The 11,098-nt window shown below is 32.7% G+C and overlaps 1 protein-coding gene across 4 annotated transcripts in view; it reads right to left on the minus strand.

Moving 5' to 3' along the window:
- Hth (Meis homeobox homothorax) overlaps positions 1–7,818 on the minus strand; it is a 267,463-nt gene extending 259,645 nt beyond the window's left edge. For 2 of the 4 annotated variants that reach the window (XM_074248774.1, XM_074248772.1), the window contains exons 1-2: positions 5,886–7,815; positions 53–309 (exon numbers count right to left, since the gene is read on the minus strand). In XM_074248774.1, the coding sequence (XP_074104875.1) occupies positions 53–309; positions 5,886–5,900 (272 nt within the window). In that variant the 5' untranslated portion in view covers positions 5,901–7,815. Of the gene's footprint in view, positions 1–52; positions 310–5,885 lie in introns of all 4 variants that reach the window. The other 2 variants (XM_074248773.1, XM_074248775.1) reach the window with 2 other exon arrangements.
- Between the last annotated feature and the right edge of the window lie 3,280 nt (positions 7,819–11,098).

Genomic DNA, 11,098 nt, shown 5'->3' on the forward strand with positions numbered 1-11,098 from the left:
ACATAATAAAGATATACATGAACATATAATATTTAACATATATGTTACTTACCCGTAAATGGCGTCTTTGTCACGTTTGTGAACATCAGTCACTTGCGAGGCGGCTAATGCTGTTGCCGCTGCAAGAACGTGCTGAGGTGGTTGGGGCGGAGGTGGCGGGTACTGAGGGTGTGCTCCTGCCATACCCATGTGAGGGCCGTGGTGCAAACTTGAGATCCCTCGCCCGGTTCCGTGGGGGTCGTACATTCCTGCACCTGCACCACCCCCGGCGCCCTCGAGATAGTTTCCGTGCAGCCCGCCATCATCATACTGAAATCATTTTTATAACAATTATTATTTATTATTTAATCAAACTAAAAAATTATTTCTAATTGAGAGTTTTAGATTTGAATGAATAATTATTGAAGCATCGATTTTCGGAGTCGCAAGACAGATAGTGGGGCAAAGTTCGTGGGGCGACAGACGGTGATGATAATGACGATATGCTCTCTTCATAAACGACACTTGAGTCAGTCGATATTATTATCACCGTAGTTTGTAATATAGTAATATAGAGTAGTGTTGTGTGCGATATGTAAGCGTGAATGTCGATCCAAACTGGGTCACACGGACGCAACACATGGGACATCAAAACGTCTACCTCCTTGTCACACGTTAAATAATAACATACAAAAAGTATCCGCTGTAGTTTGCTAATACAAGCCGACATCCGAATTAATGATATGTATTTTATATACGCGAAAAAAATAAAACTCCTTTTCCTTTTCCTGCTGCTTATTGTTCGACCCACAGGTGGCCAGAGACCAAAAAATATCCTGACGTAAAACGAATTTTCCGTTTTGCTGTATCCGATAAATTTTGAAATCGCTGTTTAAGTAATAATTACATATAATTAATACAATTAATATTATAGCACCAATTAATTGAGTAATTAATGAATTAATTAATTTAATAAGCGTATAAGAAAAACGTAAATGTTAAATATTTCGCAACAATAAACTTGACAGCTATCAACTTAAATAATTGTATTGGTTACGGTAATTATGGTTATTTGAATTATGTCAATTGTTCAGATTGCAAACGGATTTTGGTTAAACAGGATACAAACTACCGAACAATTCGACGTTACATATTGTGTAATATATGTGTTTAGTTTGTGTGTCTGGACACAGACGGGCATCGAGTTAGCTGGTTGTCTCTTGCGGCAATACATACACATATGTGATGTGCATATTTGCATAAAGAGCTTTTGACGGATAGACGCATAGATGCGGGAATAACATTCTGATGGTGGCGTGATGCTAATTATCATTCCGGATTCTAATAGTCGTGACCACGGATAATAACACACATGTATATGTTATGTACATAATACACACATGCACACATGATTGTCGTTAAATATTTTTTTTTTTTTTTTTTTGAGGACTGCACTTAACTGAAAGCTGAAAGCTGGTCTGCAGTTAATTTTTATTTAAACTCTAAATATTTTATGAATCTTTTAATATAAAAAGCCCGAAAGTCTTCCGAGAGATTCGATACCGGAATAAAAATAAATAGCTGCTAAAGATAATTCACATGGTCACTGACATAGAGATATATCAGTCAACTGGCACCACTACTACACATGAAGTGGAATATTTTAAAGGGGCCTGGCCATTGGAGCGAGCGAGAAAGTTCATCAGTGTATTTGTCGTAAATGTTTCAATATTTTTTTAACGAAAATTAAATGAAAATTTTAATGATTATCAGCCTTGGAAAATTCAGTATTTTATTCGATGCAAAAGTATTTTATTTTTTATATATATTTTATGTTTGAAGTGATATAAAGAATTAATGGACCGCCGACGGAAGCTGTGAAATTTTTCTATATTCATGTATGACAAGAGATAAAAAAATTTTTTCTCAACGAAAAAAATCAATGAGGAAGATCAGAATAGTTTTTGCTTTAATAAATTTAAAAGAAAAATTTTATTTTGCTTTAATAAATTTTTTTGAAGAAAAAAATTGTATTATTTTTTTTTTTTAAGCTGAGAAAATTTTTTTCTACTGAGAATTGACTTTTTCTTTAAAGTTTAGAGAAGACAATTTGTAGATTAAGAAAAAAATTTTGACCAATAATTTTTTTATAAAATATTCCAATATTAAAATGCACTGACAACAAGTAAAATAATTATAAATTTATCTTCTTCATAATAATAAAAATGAAAACAGACACAAGCTTAGCTTAGGATTGTATCAATGGTACACGTTTCGCTGGACATTATTTGTAGTGTAATGTATAAAGACGCTTAGAGACATGGTTTCACTGTACGTAAATAAAAGGGACTCGAAAGTTTCCTTACTCATACTTATACTGATACATTGGATTTGCGGAATAAGAACGTGCAAGGAAGTTGTCTCAGCTTGGAGCTGTCACGTACATCGAACTCTCGTGGCTGATGCTGTAGTTTATGCTACAAGATACACCGGCTATTCCTGTAGCTTTATATTATCATCTAATGGATAGTTGGATACGTATGTGTGTGTATTTTTGTGAATGTATGTGGTATGGCATGGTATGCGATATATAATAAATTTTTAAAAACTTTGGCGATTATCCCGCAGGGTATACACACATTTCGTTCGATGGCTATTCGCCCGGTTTCAGACTCTAATACTGAGAAGAAATCCGTAAAACCACAGACACGCGAGATCATACAACACGCACGCTCGAAACTAAACCACAAATACACGTAATACAAGTTAAGTGTATTATATTTATTTATTTATTTATATATATAGGAGTGTATATAAAAGTATGTAATGGAACGTTTTGAGATATTTTCCAACGGGATTCCAAATTAAGCGGTGAAATCTTCAATGTCAAATGACTCGTGTCAAATACTTTACTGCTGTACTATTAATCTTTTAGTTTCATTTCAAAGAGAAAATGTTTTGCTCATTTTTTTTTTGTTTTTTATTTTAATATTGATATCTCAATCTTTTAGAAATTTAAATCCTATTTATTTAAGTTATGTGAAAAATTATTCTCGGTGGTGAAAAAAATTACACTTGGCACTTTTTAACAATTTTAAATCTTTTGGTAAGATACGAAAAAATTTTTTATTAATTCTTTGAAAGAAAATAAATATTCACATTTCACTGGAAAAATTTTTAGTAATTTTATGACCAGATAATTTATGACTACATAAAAGATTAAATAGTCATTAAAAAATTGTAATAAAATTTTATCACTCCAAATTCAAAAATAGTTTCGGACTTATCAATTTTTAGCACCAATAAATAAACAAATAAATAAAACATGAGTTAAGTGAAAAAAAAAAAACTAATAACAATTTTCTGACAGAATAGGAATCTCGCGATGACGATCGAACTCGACAATAAATTCAGTCCCAACAGCATTTGATTTATGATCTCGTTAATCGCGGTTATTATCTCTCTCAAACTAGACCAAATCTTCATCACCTTTTTTTAATTTACTATTTAACACTAGCACTAGTACTAATATTTTGTCCGCTGCTCCAATAATTGTCTTCAAACATCAAACACTGAGATAATAATAGATAAACTAAGAAATATTCATTCATATTTATGAACGTACTTGACGAAACGTAAATAAATGTATTTATATTGATTCTAGTCTATGACTCTAGTGATCACATATATATTTTTTGTATTATTAATCCACGTAATTGATGACGTAAAATTTATTGTTTACTAATTTTATCGAACATATATCCAATAATAAATGTAATATAACAAATACAATAATATATAGAAATACAATTTACAATTTTCATCTTTATTATTTCCTCAGTCTTTCTCTCGTCAATAATAAAAGATTCAGTCTTATCATTGATTTTAGATAAATATAATTTTGTGTAAATTTTTTTATCACGCTCATGTCTGATATACTATCACATATGCCAGTATAAATGTATATGTAAGCATGTAATGTGTGTATTTTTATAACATACCACGATAACTTTTTTCACATCGTCTACTTGTAAGTATATACATATATCGGTAGTCTTTTATATTTATTGCGTCATTTATTTTAATTCTCACATTTTTTATAAATAATTATTTACAATAAATATAAATTATTAAAAAATATTGAATTAAATAAAAAAAAAATTTATAATAAAGCAACTGCGAAGAACCTGGTGTTCACTTTTATCAGACAGTAGGTTTCACGATGCGACGGCAAGCGATCGGCGAGTATTCCCTCGACAATATTATATATTAAATTTATCCTTATATTTTATAAATTCCCGTCACTCAGAACGCGACTCTCGATGATAAAAGTGAGTGCAGGATCGACAGAAGGCAGAGTATAACGAACAACAACCAGAGAGTTTAAGTTTTAAAACGCGATTCAAGAATTAAATTATTTTGCAAAGTAAAAACGTGCTTGCAATGACAAGTATCCAACGCAGTGAATCGCAAATGTCGATAATCGGTTCAGCTTATTTTTCACTACACATATTTTATTATTATTTATATTTTGTATTAAGTTATCATCACAACACTTGTCTTTGCCTATAATAAAAATTTATCAGTGTATTAAACACATAACACGTACTATAGATTTTATTAGCACACTAAATCAGATATGCATTTCGATAATCCTCGTAAATAAAAAAGAATCTTCAATTTGCGAGTAATAAAAAATTTTTTTTATTTTATTTTATTTTCTCGATTAGAAAAATATGTACTCATTAATGATTGATGACTATCATTGTGATTATGATAATAGATCGGGTCTTATTGAAAATCTGCGTGTAATTCTTTTTGACATATTCACAACAGCAAACGGAAGCACGTGCGTCTGTAAGCACCATTGTCCATTTTAATTTACTTTAACTATTTATACCACCAATTCCTAATCCAAAAAACGTAATACAGTATTAAATGTAATAAAATATGTACATTGTACTTATTAGCAGTTTGTAAAACGTACGACTGATGTTAATAACACATTTTAATGAATCTGTCGTATAAACACAGCATTTTAAAATTAAAGACCGTTCTAAACCACACTACATTGTAATTCCTATTATTAACTCATATTCACTCGCCCGTATCATCGTGCATTAAAAAAACATTAATATATGAGGACGATAATAATATACGACGCTTAACGTTTCATTTTGTTAGAATACCAACAAACTATTTACACGAATTGTTGTTACCATCTGTTTTTAATAAATACTCAAGCGCTACAATTTTGTTTTTAATTGCAGTTCTGTCAAGTGACATCCAGTCTGCCGACGGTTCAATGAACAAACTTTTATGTAAGTTAAATAAGGTGTGTATTTATATCTAGAGATTTTTTTTTTGATTTTTAATTAAATTATCAAGTGTTGAGAGTGTAAATTCGAAACTATCAAAAGTTTAATTTTTTGACTAACATTTTTTTAAGTTTATGTAGAAAAACACTTTTTGTAAAATAAATGACTGAATATTTTATAAAAAATATCTTGTCATTTTTTACTTTATGGTTTTTTTTTTGTAATGAATTACTCCAAACGTAAAATTGAAAAAATGAGAGCTTTCAAAATTATTTTTTTGAGACAATAATTTCTAAAATTATTTTCAAATCCTTGAAATTTGAAGCAATTATATTTGAACTTATAATTTTATTATTTTTTCATCTAGAGTTCTTCAAAATAAAATTTGTTTAAATTTGTCCAACAGACAATAGCTTAAGCTCCTCTTTTGCCATTCAAAAATTTTCGGAACAAAATACCCGCATTGTATTTATAAAATAAAGGCGTAAATATTTTTTACGAACGACAAAACTCTCTTGACTGATACTTAAGATTGCATTGATGACTAAAATTTGAAAAAATACTAAGAATAAAAGTACTGAAACGTACCCTTGGCTGCGCCATGAACGCCCTGGCCGCGCCGGGGAACTCTGCGTGCTGAGCCACCGTAGCGGCTATATTTTCTCACAATAAAAGACGAGTTCCACTTCACACTTCACACTCCCTGCACACTACTCTCTTATATTTTCCCGCAATATTTTGTCTAGTAACGAGTACTCCAAACGAGTAAAATTCCCACGTGATAAATAACAATGTCTAGCAACAAAACGCGCTTTTACTGATATCTCAGCAAACCGATGATGATATTCGACCAGTCAATCACTGGATACTGATGACCAGGAGAGAAATGATTTATCAGGATAGTGAGATCCTCGCGGCAGATATTCCGCGCGATCCCGCCCTCCTCCGGGCAGCAACACTCGACTAGTTGACTCAAAGCTTGTCAAAAACAATGGTTGACCTTTAATCTGACGGCTGATAGGGCCGCCGACGTCAGCAGTGCGTCGAACACTTACTATCGACAGTATTCCCGTGGTGTCTCATCCTTGCCACTCCAAACAATTTCTTCCGAATTTCCAAATAAATAAATAATCTTTATTAACGTAAATCGATCTCAGTTTCACGCATCAACACACCTGTCACTTTGTTTCACTGACAGATCAAAATTAAAACTCAATAATTATCAATAAATTAATAGATAATTTTATCGACACCATCAGATGCTTGATATCGTGGATGGTAATATTATTTTATTGCTTTGGACCGTTTGAGAGATACTCCATTTAACAAATCACACGTTAAAAGTTTGTCCCGCGCACTACTAATCACCGTACTTGTATATTTATTATTTATTAATTTATATATATATTTATTACCTGTCAAACTTATTGACAAGCTCAACAATGTTGGCTTGCTCAAATTAAAAAACAACAACAATATAAATATAAATATTATAATGATAATAATAATAAAGATAATAATAATAATTAAAATGACAATAATAATAAAAATATCAATAATAATAATAATTAATAATGATAATAATAATAAAAATAATTAAACGCGAGGAAATATATTTATTCACTCATTCATCACCAAATATATATTACAAAGATCACGATGTCACTGTGCACGAGTTATTATACATCCTCGGATCCGTGATGTGTAACAACTAACTTTTCTGAGGGGGGTTGAGGTCGTTGTCGATAGTAGTGCTGCAATGGTGGGGGAATGATACTCCTTGGCTTTAAGTAGCCGGTTGAGCACGCGGGGCTGCTGATAATATATATATATATATATATATATATATATATATATATATATATATATATATATATGTATATATATACGTATACACAAATATATATAAATATGTAAGTATGTATGCGAGTATCCAGGACTTTATCTGGACTTTATCCAGGACTTTATTTGGATTTTATTGTCTCAATAATAATCTTGTCTACCAAGTATAGAAAACTCTTCAAAAACTAAAATCAACACACACATAATATCTTCGAGTTCTCGAAATTCGCGCGCGAAAACGAGACACTTTTAAATCCGAAAACGCGGGAATTATAATAACTTTTGATTTTAAAACTGAGCGCTTCTTACCACTCCGATTGGCGCGCGTTTATTCGAATGCGTTACGTTACTGTTAACAAAAACAAAACTGTTGGCAAAATAGCCGTAGAAATATTTATATTTATTTCCTTTTTAAACTTTTATTGACGGCTCCAAAACAGTGAAGCAAACAGTTAAAACAGTAAAAAATGCGGATGATGGTAATTAACAGTGGGTGTATTTCAAGCTCAGTACAACAACAATAGATTAAAAATGCCGCGTGTAACGTTTTCAGTGATAAAAAGTATTAACACCGGGCGTGCGACCATACGCCGTCGAGCAACCGAAGAAGCGAGCGAACGTGGAAGCGCCTAGCGTTTAGATCCTGCGCGGTCCGCAGTCGTTCGCCAACTGTCAATCACCGCGGACACTCCGCGAGAGAGTGGGAGGTCCAGATGCCCCGCCCCCTTCAGCCAACCAATCCGCATTCAATCCGCCCAAACGCGGCTAGCGCCGCGGACGGCCGCGCTCGGCATTAACAGTACCTCCGCCATCGCTACACACACACAAGCTCATCCTTTCTATTCTCCCTCTCTTTTTCTGCAAGCTCGCATCCTTCTTCGACTCGCGGTTTGAGGAATCAAGAGCACTCACTCCTCGATCCGATATCCCCCACCCGAGCTTTCGTATCACTCGCCACTCTCTCCCGGGTTCTCCCTCTACCAGTCTGTTGGTTGTGCGTAGTACTCACGGTTCGCGCGCGCTACCAGCCAAACTGATTGTGAGCTTGCTTTTACTCGGCTCCGATTTTGCTCCGGCGCTCTCATCTCGGGTACATCTTTTCCCGCTCGGGCAAAATCTGCCGCCGTTCATTTTCCACTTTTTGCTTTTCCGAGCTTATTACAATTTTAGAAACAAAATCATGCCAAAGTTTTTTTTTTTGCTCAGCCAAACTTTTTTTTCATATCATCACATAAGAGTGAAAGGTGTAGAAGGGTTCAGACTTATCCGACGGACTACTGGATGAGTCTCATAATTTCCCGTGTCTAATGTCTTCTTTAATATACAGGAACATTTTACACGTTTGTAATATTCCATGTCAGTACATGACAGACTGTCTACACAGATTAATCCAAGTGTTGCTCTAATTCACTTTGTCTGTCTTACATGGGGTTCTTCATTATGTTATACATATTATATTCTATTATATATATATTCATACATACATAAATATCACATAATATAATATAATCCATAACAATAACCTCTTACCTCTTACCATTCAATCTTCATTATGTTACACTGTGTAACAGATATTATATATTACATTAGCATCAGCCGTGTGTAGATGCATTGGAACATTAAAACAGCTGATTCGATCTTGGTGAAAATCGCTCACTTAAGGGTATCTTATTCCTTGTATTGCAGGTTCGGTGATTGGACGAGATATAGACGAGAGAATTGGGTCGCGAACGTGCGGTTTTGAACTTTGAATGGTATTCGAGTTTCGGGTGAATAATAGTCCTGCTAGTCACCCGAATAAGGCACCCCGCCAGCTCTTAGGGAGCAAAGGGGCTTTGAGTTACGTTCTTCAATATCCGAGCAGAAATACTAGACCAACATATTATATGAGCATACAAATACAAAGTTATAGTTATGGTTATAGTTACAGTTATCTAACACAAAGTCTGGTCTGGTTTACTACTGAGGAAACATTGTCAGACTCATCATTTACAAACACCTTCTGCATTATTTATGCACCAATTATTTGAGCCTAACAATGGATAATTGTAAGTCGAAGGTGACAATCACTAGCACTTAAGTAGAGCATTTAGGGAAATAATTAACTAGCAAGTGATCTACTTATGGTCCGAGTCTTGTCATAACATAGGGCATTAGATAGATCTAATCTATGTACTTATGAAAAAATATTTAATTTTGTTTGGCACAACAAGTTTAGTTGAGTATTTTAGTGTGGGTATTTTTAGCAGATAAAATGGACTAGGCTGACAATGAAACACATTTTGACTTGTAATTAGCAAGCTTAACTTTAGGCTTAACTTTGAACGATCCGGGCCCTATAGGGGTACGCTCAACGCTCTACCTGATCTATACAAACTTTTGTTGGATAGATTTTAGTGAACCAAGGTCTACAGACTAAGAAATAGAATGAGGAGACAAGGGTCATCTGTTCGGCTACCTAAGAACAAATACAGTACCCTGTTATTACGTTATAAATCACAAATATAATACTTTACCGTACACAATCAACACATAGCTAAGTAAATATAATGCACAAAAGAAATGGAAATTTAAAATTATTTGTAATGAATAAGTAGCTCTTAAACCTTTTTCCAGTTTAATGTTTAACTCAAAAGTTAAATCCCAAGGGGCGTAATTTATAATTCATTTAAATATTAGTAATGAGTCATATCTTCTACTATTATAGATATTTATTATCTTTTAAGACAATCTTAATTCTATAATAACTGCCAGCATGTTTTGTCAATGACAATTATACTGAAATCAAACGTTACTCTTTGATGGCTAATGCATATTTTGAATTTTAAAATTCCTCGAGTTTCTTTGTCCGAAAATTTCCCTAATTATATTTATGTTTATTCAAATTACTTTCAGTAAATTTACTTTTACAGCTAATTATTATTTGGAAAATAATTATTTTTTACTGTTGAAAAATATTTTTTAGGTTTGATTCACATGCCAACAAGAAAAATAACATTTCATTTCATTTCTTTTAATTTATATTTATATAAATTATATATAAGGGTGTTTCAGAAGCTAACGAGCGCGACCACACCAATAGTTGTTATTTTTCCTCCCGTATTCCGTATATAGCAAATGTTGGCGTATTAACTCTCAGTATCGTTATTTTTTTTATTAAAAACCACTTGAGAGCCAATTAAAAGGCTTCAAAGCGACCTGTAAATTTTATTTCAGCTAAAATGTGTGTTACAGTTATATTAATATGCATGAATAAAGTAAACGCTTACGATCAAGTAAGATCGGCTAATTTGAATATTAAATTGAAATAGATGACTGTTCTAATTGTTATTATAGTTTAACAAAAAAATATATTCAACATTTAAATCAGTATAGAATAATAACAATAATAATAATATTTAAAGATGCGAGCGTGAGAAAGAAAACAAACCGGATAGCTTTGTGTTGATTGGAATTTCAACAGACACAACTCTAGCTTTTGTGAATAACTGCTCCATGGATAAATGGAACGAATATTTTTTAACGACCTTAATTTTCAAGACCGCTGGAGATTAAATTAATATTTGTATTTATATTTATATATTTGTTCATGCAAAGTCGAGTCGATAGCCAGAATTTCCCATGATTGTTATAAACGCCTTTGAAACATCGCTCAACTCTGAAACATTATCACCAGGCGAATCGATATAACGCCGCGAGAATTCGTGAATTTCACGGCTCGCTCGTTACCACGTCCTTAATCAGTCGCGTGAAATTACATTTTAGGCGGTTGTCGATTGCCCGACGATCCAAGAGACTCTACACTATAAATATACCAACAATACTCATCTGTAACAGCTTTTATTAGAGACACGAGCTTCTTTACATTCACACATTAGAAAAAAAAATACTTGATTCAAGAGAAAAATTTTTGAACTGAGAATTTTTCTCGATTTAAGTAATTTTTACTTTATGCAAAA

This window comes from Cotesia typhae, unplaced genomic scaffold, assembly GCF_013202065.1.
Source record: "Cotesia typhae breed Kobodo isofemale line unplaced genomic scaffold, CoteBio_Ctyphae contig_5, whole genome shotgun sequence".
NCBI classification, from domain to species: Eukaryota; Metazoa; Arthropoda; class Insecta; order Hymenoptera; family Braconidae; genus Cotesia; species Cotesia typhae.